This window comes from Palaemon carinicauda, chromosome 32 (genome assembly GCF_036898095.1).
Source record: "Palaemon carinicauda isolate YSFRI2023 chromosome 32, ASM3689809v2, whole genome shotgun sequence".
Lineage (NCBI taxonomy): Eukaryota > Metazoa > Arthropoda > Malacostraca > Decapoda > Palaemonidae > Palaemon > Palaemon carinicauda.
In genome coordinates this window covers 70,765,199-70,775,679 of record NC_090756.1, presented here as the reverse complement: position 1 = coordinate 70,775,679, position 10,481 = coordinate 70,765,199, and the positions used below count along the sequence as shown (strand labels likewise).

At 37.6% G+C, this 10,481-nt stretch overlaps 1 protein-coding gene across 1 annotated transcript; it reads right to left on the bottom strand.

Annotated features, from left to right (window-relative positions):
* Nucleotides 1-8,120: 8,120 nt before the first annotated feature.
* LOC137625650 (craniofacial development protein 2-like) lies at nucleotides 8,121-8,717 on the bottom strand. Its single transcript, XM_068356559.1, has one exon. It carries the CDS (start codon nucleotides 8,715-8,717, stop codon nucleotides 8,121-8,123), a length of 597 nt encoding a protein of 198 aa, XP_068212660.1.
* Nucleotides 8,718-10,481: the final 1,764 nt, after the last annotated feature.

Below are 10,481 nucleotides of genomic sequence, written 5' to 3'. Positions count from 1 at the left end.
GGGATAATTCTGTTTCTGAAAAACAAGAACTACCTTCTGTTTCATTGTAACCAGAGGCCATTCTATCTCAATCTCCAGTGTCACCCAAGACAACCCATCAAGAGTTTCCAGAAGGTATGGGACTTCACCCAGAAGCTGAAATTAGAACAGAGGCTGCATCACCTCCAGTACGTAGATCAACCCGGGTGTCAAGGGCTCCGAACCGATATGGGTGGGATTGATTACTTATGAAGTGATGTAACCAATTAAATCTAGATGGGAAGAATGTTATAATATTGTTTTGTCCTTTTGCCCTTTCATACCTCACTCTGAACCGTTTGTCTGGTGTTCTTTTCATACTTTGTATACTTACCTGATGGAGGGACAGTCCAAGCAACTTATCAAGTAATTCTCTGTTTCTTTTGTATTTCCTTTTGTTTATTCCATTTGTATCTATTTGGTTTAATTAGATTTACTTTGAGGATCTAACATAGTTTGTATTACATTTATTATGAGGTCTGCTAATTATATTCATGATTGTTTCAGGGAATAATCTACTGAAGTTTAAGTTGAATAAAGCTTGGGTAGCAGCAGCCAAGTCTTTTAATGTCACAGCAGGTGCATACCTTTGGGTCCCAATACTTGAGAGATCCCTTCATAATTGCACAGCGTGCGTGGGTCCTGCACATATCATGGCTGCAGAAGTTCTTACTGCGGACCTTGCAAAAATGGTTCCCGCACTCGGGATGCTCCTCCTATAAAGAAAGAAAAGCATATAAGTATTCGGTGAAAATCTTAGATATCATCATACGGATTCATAAATTTTTATCTAGCTTAGGAAAAGACACCCACATGTGCCTCCTGTCCAGCGCATTGCTATGACCTCCTCCAATATTGAACAGTACATTCTTGATGAATTATATGGAAGATAATATCCTTGGATATAAAGTGTAATATTAACACTGTCTTACAGGTTCAATATTGGGGATTTTTTAATAATGGATATCATCCATTATTTAATCAGAGAGAATCACTCTATAGATGTGGTGGTCTCACAATAAGCTGCCCATGAAGCACCTTGTAGGTTGGAAAATTTTTTGTATAGGCTACAGTACAGACCATTGCCGTCAGTACTGTGTGCCTGCTGGGATACGCCGGCATTGACCTGGTATATTGAAGGTATGTATTGCCTTCAAGATAAGGGGCGGCAGGTCGCCAGCAGTTGCTCCGCTGCCAGCAGCCGGAGGGTCCCTCTATCAAGGTGGATCCGCCGGAAGCCGTTGGAAAAAGTCTGTAGACTTTTGGATGACCGGCCGCCGGCCGTCAACATGGTTGCCAGCGGCCAGCCAGAGTGTGTGCCGGTTGCCGTTGGTTCACCGATCAACGGTATCCCATGGCAAGTGGCGGCAGAGCAAACTGACGGCAGACAGTCGTCCGAGATGGCAGTCGGCCCAGGGTTGATGAAAGATAAAGAAAAACCGTGGATGGGGGTAGAGCAAAGGCTCAGCCTTGCAGACCTTCATCCGGAATGAGGGTTCATATGGAAGGGGGAATATATTCGGTCTGCCATCCAACCATAGCCCATCCATATGGTAGTAGGGTCATGGAAGGCAGTCCAAGGGAGGACTGAAGAACACTCTAAAGAAGGAGGAGGATCCCTGCCGGCAGCCGGCAGTGAACCTCAAGCCAATTCCACCAACTACCCATAGGGTCGATTGTAAAATGATGGCCAGGATGTGTGAAGGCTAGGTCAACACCAAAGGACAGAAGGGGAGGGGCAAGTGTCCTGTAGGTGGGGTAACACCTAGAAGGCACTACCTAACCTGAGAGATTCTGATCTGTAGTAAATACAACCTTAATGGCCGGGGAATTCAATTCCCCAGGTTAAGTTAGTCTTAAGGGGGGGACAGAATCTATTGCCGGAGGCCCTAGGCAAGGGAAGAATTCAATTCTTCTGCTTAGGACCTGCCAGTACAGGACTGTCTGCTAGGCTATAGAAAGGAGAAATTATCATATAACGCCTCCAGGGTATGGCCTAGGGAGGTCTAGCCTCCTGCATAGGCAACCTAACCTGACTTGGGAAATCATTTTACCAAGACGGACGGTTGTCAATGACAGACATCCTACTCTGATGTCCCGTTCTAGGCTCTAAACAAACTCAGTGGTTGAGAGAAAGAAACGGGAACACCCCGGTAAAGATTTCCCAGAACACAGTTCAAGGCAAAGCCAACCGGAGCTAGCCTAGGCTAGATAGGGGGAAGAGAAATTGCTCTCAAATCTCGCAGGGAGACTGGTATCGACTTAAAAAGTGAAGGAGGTGTCAGTCTCCAATTAAAAGACGATACAAGAGCAATTGTGGACATGTATGAAAGTATACTAAAGCCCCTAGGCTGGTAGACTAGGCGCAGTGAGAATCGGTCACCGAAACTCTCTCGTATACTATCTTGGAAGAGGAAAATTTTTATGCAGTAATATATTAATTGTATAAAATATTGCCTGAGGTTTAATAAAACTTTGCCAGGAAGGTTATATCATTCATGAAGTGTGCAGGTGCCTAGGCTAGGAAGCCTACCACTCGTGGGGCTCGGTCATAATTCAGCCAAATCCATGACAACAAGGGCATAAAATAAAAATCCCTAGCTAATTTGCTAAATAGCTGAAAGTTATTAAAGCGATAAATGCTGGGGAAGTCGTTCTGGCTAACTGAAAGTACATGAAAAGAACGACTGCGTCCATGACCCATCCGGCTGGCAACAGCTTTTGTTACGTTAATTACGTTCTTAATTCAAAGAAAAAACGGGCAAGAGCTTACATTTATACAATTCAAAGATAATACTTAATTTTCCAGAGGCAGATGAGGCTGGGGTAGACATCATCGTAGCAAAACAAACCAAAATAGCGAGAGATAACACGGGATTAACACCGGTCTAAGGCTCTACAATAGAAAGAATGACTAGATGACGCCACGCAGAGGTGGGCTGGCGCCCAATTACAGTATGGTAGGAGTGTTGCCTTAATAACGGCTCTCCAATAATTCTTGCCACTTTCCCCTCTCGAAGCGTAAACGCTATTAGGGGTGTAGATAGCTATGCGACGTGTCAATAATACGTCCTCTGATATTATGCGATATCCCTTTCAAAATATATAATGGATACTCGCTCCAGGAGTTAGAATTCTGAATACCTTTAGTAAAATTCTCTGGGATATATCACTGTAGTCAAATATAACCAAGGAAGCTACTAAGGAGGAACTTCCACCAGGACGACATGGCCTGAGCCCAAAAAGAATTGATGAAATAAAAAAAAAAAAAACAGGTAAGATAATTTTTTCAGCACATAAAAGATTTTTCAAAAGGCTTCACAGAATTTCATGAAGTTACCGATTTCATTCTATGTGTGTGTGTGCATGCGTGCGTGTGGGTGTATGACTGTAATATATTGCTGATATGTACAGTAAACCGAAACTCTCATATTTCCCACAAATGGTATTTGACATATGCCCAACACTTCAGTCCATATCTCAAATGACAATGTTTGAAAAAATAAAAATTTACCTTCCGAATATTTTCCCCTTATTTTCGAGTCTCCGATTCAAATTAATTCCAACTTTGTATTTTATTCATATTAAAATTATTCTTGAATAGCAGATGGGAATAGACCTCATTATTAAATGTTTTTTTAATCTCAATTATTTTTTATTGAATTACTGAAATATGTTGTTACTTGATCTGTCTTGATCTTGCACGTATATATATGCATTGATTTGTTTACACAGATATATATATATATATATATATATATATATATATATATATATATATATATATATATATATATATGTATATAGATATATTTATATAAATATATATATATATATATATATATATATATATATATATATATATATATATATATATATATATATATATGTATATATATATATATATATATATATATGTGTGTGTGTGTATGTGTGTGTGTGTGTGTGTGTTTGTATAATTCTCGGATATACTCGTGCAAGCTATTCTATCTTATTTTTCTGTTTTATCGGATTTTCTTTATAGTTCATATATGAAAGATCTAATTTAATCTTATAACTGTACTTTAAAAAAGATTATATTTATTATTTATTATTTCTCTTGTGGTTTATTTATTTATTTCCTTATTCACTTTGCTATTTTTCCCTGCAGGAGCCTTTGGGAAGCATCTTGCTTTTCCAACTAGGTTTGTAACTTAGCCAGTAATAATAATAATAATAATAATAATAATAATAATAATAATAATAATAATAATAATAATAATAATAATAATAATAATAATAATCCTGATTTTGATTTGTAACTATTTTCAATTTGCGTTAACATGTATCTTCCTCATCATACTCCTACGTCTACTGACGCAAAGGGCCTCGGTTAGATTTCACCAGTTGTCTCTATTTTGGGGTTTTGATTCACTACCTCTCCATTCATCATCTCCCACTTCACGCTTAATAGTCCTCTGCCATATTGGCCTGAGTTTTCCAACTATTCTAATGTCATGTGGAACCCTGCAGTTTAACATTTGGTAACCTAATCTTTCTTTGGAAGTGTGAAGAGCATGTCCAAACCATCTTTATCTACCCCTCACAATGATAACATCCACATATGGCACTCAGATCTATAATTCTTTGTTGAATATTGTTTCATTGTGTTACAACGACTCATGTCCAGACACTAACACCTATCTCATTAAACTGATATATAGCCTGATTTTTATATGTAATTTAAGGCGATTGGATTTCCCAATTGTGCTTTACGTAACCATTCATCTGATTTGCCTTTTCAATCTTTCATTAAACTCTAAATCTAATGTCCCTTTATTAGAGATCATATTTCCTAAATATTTAAATGATTCTACCTCATTTTGTCTTCCATTACATATTGCGTTTTTATGATCGGTGTATCTACAATACAATGTAAACGTTTACTATATTTTAAAGAAACTAATCTACATTTAAAAAAAGATCCTAAAATAGGGATGTGGTAACGTCCCTGACTGCTGAATGCCAGACTGGGGCTCGACTCCCGTTCAAACTCGTTGGTTCCTTTGGTCACTGCAACATCACCATCCTTGAATCTAAGGATGTTGGAGGGGGGGGGGGTTGACTAAAGGTCTATCTGCTGAGTCATCAGCAGGCATTGCCAGGCCTTTCTTAGTCCTAGCTAAGGAACAGAGGGGCCTTGGTCACTGATCATATGTATATGTGGTCAGTCTCTAGAGCATTACCCTTCTTGATGGGGCAATGTCACTGCCCCTTCCCTCTGCCATTCGTGAGCGGCCTTCAAACCAATAAACCTTTAAAAGCCTAAAAAATTCTTGGAGATTCGCAAGCTTCCATAAACTTTTGAACAAAAAATATATAAAAAGAAATATCCTCTCAACAGTTTATTGATTGTCGAAACTCATGTATTAATCTCCAATATATCAGCCACCAAACTTTTAATGACATTAGAGATGAACATAGCGAAATTGGTTTATGATAATAAATGGCGTCGGTAGAGATAAGAATCAACTTGTGAGACATGACAGAATCTGATAATATACGCTTAGAAGCTGAAAATTTACTTGTTAGCCCATTGCCTTATGATTCAGTTAAATCGTATATAAGTCAGTATTGGTTAATGATTTTGATTAAAAAAAGAAAAAAAAATGATTTTCTCTTTATAATATATTAAAATGTTATACTATACTTTTCATTATAAGATCAACTCATTACATTTGGATTTATTTTTTTTTTTCCGATTTTCTTAGAATTTTATAAGCAAAGTCAAATAGTCAGAATATCGTAAATCATCTTGTTAAAATAATTACAACAAAAAAGTTTTATCTAATTTTCTGTTTGTATTAAATCCATCTTCTTTGAAATATCGTGGTCATTAGCTTCCTTCATTACCTCCACCAAGGAGGTTATGTTTTCAAGTCGGTTTATTTATTTATTTATTTATTTATCTATTTATTTATTTATTTGTTTGTTTGTATATCTATTTATTTTTATGGGTTTCTGTCTGTCTGACTTTGGACAGGATTACGTCAAAATTACACGACAGATTATGAAGAAATTTTCACCACAGATAGATCTTAGGTCATGGACGATTCCATTAACCTTTGGCGTAGGTCAAAAATCTATGATTCTTCTTCCCAGCTGGTTCCCATTTTTATATGGGGTCGCCGTTGCGGATGAGCCGTTTCCATCTTTTTCTATTCTGTGCTTCTGCCTCATCAATCCCCTTCTCCTGTAAGCCTCCTCTCACACAGTCCCTCCATCTCTTTCTTGGTCTCCCTCTTCTTCTTCTTCTGTGAACCTCCATCTCCATAGTGTATCTCCCAACGTGGTCCTCATCTCTCCTCATCAGGTGTCCATACCATCTCAGTATCCCTTCCTGCACTTTCTTTGATAATTCCATCACCTTTGTCGACCCCCTTATGTAGTCATTTTTTATCCGATCTTCTCTTGTCACCCCGGACATCCACCTAAGCATTCTCATTTCTGCCACATGAATCTTCTTCTCCTCTGTCTTCCTCATGCTTGCCGTTTCCGTTCCATACAACATTGCTGTTCTTACCACTGTCTTATGAAATTTTCCTTTTAACCTCAGTGGTATTCTTTTGTCACAAAGAACTCCTGAGGCTGCTCTCCAGTTGTTCCAGCCTGCCTGAACCCGATGTTTAACTTCATCTTCCATACCTCCTCCACCGTTAACAAAGGATCCCAAATACTTAAACTTATCAACTCTCTTTATCTGTTCTCCCCTAAGATGAATACTTACTCTATCATCCTCCTCACTGGTGGTACACATATATTCTGTCTTAGCTCAATTTATTCTCATTCCTCTGTCCTCCAGTAATTGCCTCCACCTTTCCAATTTCATTTCCAGATCTTCCCTGCTCTCTGCGCACAGAACAATATCATCTGCATACAATATGTTCCATGGTACTGCCTCCCTTACCTCTTCTATTAAAACGTCCATCACTATGTTAAAGATAAATGGGCTCAGAGCTGACCCTTGGTGTAATCCTACTCTCACCTCAAAACCCTCTGTCTCCCCAGCACTGCTCCTCACTCTAGTAAATACACTATGGTACATCTCTTGTATCAGTCGAACGTACTTCTCTGGCACCCTCCTCTCCCTCACACTCCTCCATACCTGTTGTCTTGGGACTCGGTCATAAGCCTTTTCAAGGTCAATGAATACCACATGCAGGTCTCTTTGCTTTCCATGAAATTTCTCCATTAGTTGCCTCAGACAAAATACACCATCTGTTGTTCCCCTCCCCTTCATGAATCCCATCTGCTCTTTACCTATTTCTACTTCTTCTCTTAGTCTGGCATCTATCATCCTTTCCAGTATCTTCAAAGTACGGGACATCAATTTAATACCACTGTAATTTCCACACTCTTGGACATGACCTTTCCCTTTGACAATTGGTATCAATATACTCCCACGCCACTCATTTGGTATCTTTTCCTGCTAAAAAATCTTTATCATTAGATCGTACAGTGTATCCACTCCTTCATCTCCTAAGGCTTTCCATGCCTCCACAGGAATCATGTCTGGTCCAGTTGCCTTCCCATTCTTCATCTTCCTCAGTGCATTTATTACCTCTTGCCTAGAGAAACTTATTACCTTGCCAAAATTCACCAATCCATCCTCTCTTAATAATCTATCCTTTTCTTCATTTAACAGCTGTTCAAAATATTCTTTCCATCTCTTTACAATGTCTTCCTCCTCTCTAAGTACTAAACCACCTTGATCTTTTATTTGTTCGATGTGTGTAATATCTTTGGTGCTCTTATTTCTAGTCTTCGATAGCTTGATCATCTTGTTTAATCGTTCCTTTGTCCCCAGCTCATTATACACATCATATGCCTTAGCTTTAGCTTGGGCTACTACCTTCTTCACCACCTTGTTTTTCTCTCTGAACCTCTCTGTCTTCCCCTGACTGTGACTCTTCCCATCTCTTCTTTGCTTCCTTCTTATCTTTTACAACTTTCTCAATTTCTTTACTCCACCACCAACTCACCTTTTCTTCCCATATGATACCAGATGTCTCTCCTAGCAGCTCCTTTCCATGCCTTCTCATTACTGTTGCATTTCGTGTTCACTATTCCTGAACATCGATTCCTCTATCAATATCCTCCAAAACTCTTCTCTTAAACTCTCTCATCTTATCTCCTTCCCTGACTAGTTTGTACCATTTAGTTTTCCGTATTCCTTTAGCTTTAGCTTTTCTTTCCCTTTTTAGGCCTAAGTCTATACATAGCAGTCTGTGTTGGGGGGCTACCTGGTCACCTGAGATAACCTTGTAGTTCTTGACCTCCATCAGCTTTATCCTTTTATACAGGAAGTAGTCTATCTGGGAGCATCTTCCCCAACTCCTATAAGTTATTATGTGTTCCCTTTTCTTCTTGAAGAATGTGTTTACTATTGCCATGTCAAATGACACAGAAAAGTCCACAACCCTCTCTCCTTCTGGGTTTCTCTCCCCAATTCCATGGCCCCCATGCACCCGACCAATTGCCTCATTCTCACTTCCAACATGGCCATTCAAATCTGCCCCCACTATGACCCTCACCTGTTCTTCCAGGTCTTGCATTACTCCACCCATGTCTCTCCAGAAATTTCCCTTCTCCTCTTCTGTGCAACCAACTTGAGGTGCATATGCACTTATAATATTCAGAATCTCTCCTCCACAACACATCTTCAATCTGATGATAAGGTCATTCTTTCTAAGCACCTCTATCACCGCATTTTTCAGCTCACCAGGCAGTACTATGCCAACTCCATTCCTACTTTTTTTATTTGCTCCGCTATAATATAGCTTATATCCATCACCCAACTCTTTAGCTTTATTTCCCTTCCATCGTGTTTCCTGCACACACATAGCCTCTACTCTCTTTTCCCTCATCAAGTCAGCCACTTCTCTACCTCTCCCAGTCATGGACCCAACATTAAGCTGACATATTTTGAGTCCAAAGTGAGCTCGCTTCTTTAGCTGCACCCGCTCCTGATGCAGTAGCCCTTGTTAAATTTTAAACACTTATTGCCAAAAGAACCAGTATATCTAAGCATTATTCCACATACACTAAAATCACTTTAAAATCTTTGCTGATTACAATCACAAAAGTATAGAAATAAAAAATGTTATTTCCATGACTTTTTGACCATCCCCTATCTGGTAATGAAGGGAGGAAATGTGATCTTTGGCATATATAAAAAATATAGAATCATTTAAGAACTTTTCAGTAATTACTATGAGCATATCTAGACCTGGAATTATTTACTTAAAACTAATATTATGTAATTACTTTTGACTCTTTGAGTTTTATTTCTAAAGGTTTTTGATATAGTCATTTCTAATATTGTCAAAGCTACATAAAAAAAAATTACGACTCTCTGATGCACAGGACTAGAATATCTTATTCATCTTCATGACTGAAATATCTTTAGTACTTTCTGATCTACATGACTAAAATACCTTCAATATTTTCTGATCTACATGACTGGAATATCTTTAAAACTTTCTGATCTACATGACTAAACTTTCTTCCCTACTTTCTGAAATTGATGACTAAAATATCTTTACATTTCTCCACGCTACAAAAATAAAATATCTTTATTTATCCCCAATCTACACATCTAAAATATCTTTACTACGCTCCATGCTAAATGACTAAAATGTATTTCAACCACTCTACGCTACACCACTGAAATATCCTCTGAACTATTATATTCTCGCAATTCTGTTCCTCTCGGTCAAACAGCCTTTTCGCTACTCTCTTTATTTGTTTCCATGCATCCTCCCTCAAGTATATTAGATGAAATTTTTTTTCTTCTTTTTTTTTTTGGCCGGGTCAAAATTCTAAATTTTGACTCCATTATCATATAAAATCAAAGTATTTTTAGAATAATAGATTATATAGGGAATTAAACTGGAATAGTTCATTTTCTCCATAATAAGAGTATATTTGACAGAAGGTTGCCTCCAAAAAAAAAAAAAGCTTTTCTTGTTACATATTTTCAAATTGAATTTTTCGTACCTTCAACTTAAAAAAAGAAAAAAAAAAAGTAATTGTAAAGGAATTCTAGTTCTAGTATTTTGAGTAATATCTAACGTAGAAAAAAAAATGAAATACTTAATTTTCTCCTTTCAAGGTCCATATTTTATTATCGTTTACCTGTAATGAAACAACCAGTAAAAATTAAATCAGTACTGTCTAGCCTTAAGTAATGCCATGGCCTCTGTATCTTGGTCTTCTATTGTTTTAAGGTAGAGTTTTCTTGCTTGAGGGTACAATCGGGCACACTATTCTATCTTATTTCCTTTTTTTATACTTTATATATTAAATATTTATTTCAATGCTCTTACTCTCCTTTAAATATTTTATTTTAATTGTTTAATACGTTTCTTGTAGTTTATTTATTTTATTGTTTCCTTTCGACACTATTCTATTTTTTTTCCTGC

What these genes read in the sequence shown, in the direction of transcription:
- LOC137625650 (XM_068356559.1), bottom strand. Translation starts at nt 8,717, where the DNA reads ATGTGTTGTGGAGGAGAGATTCTGAATATTATAAGTGCATATGCACCT.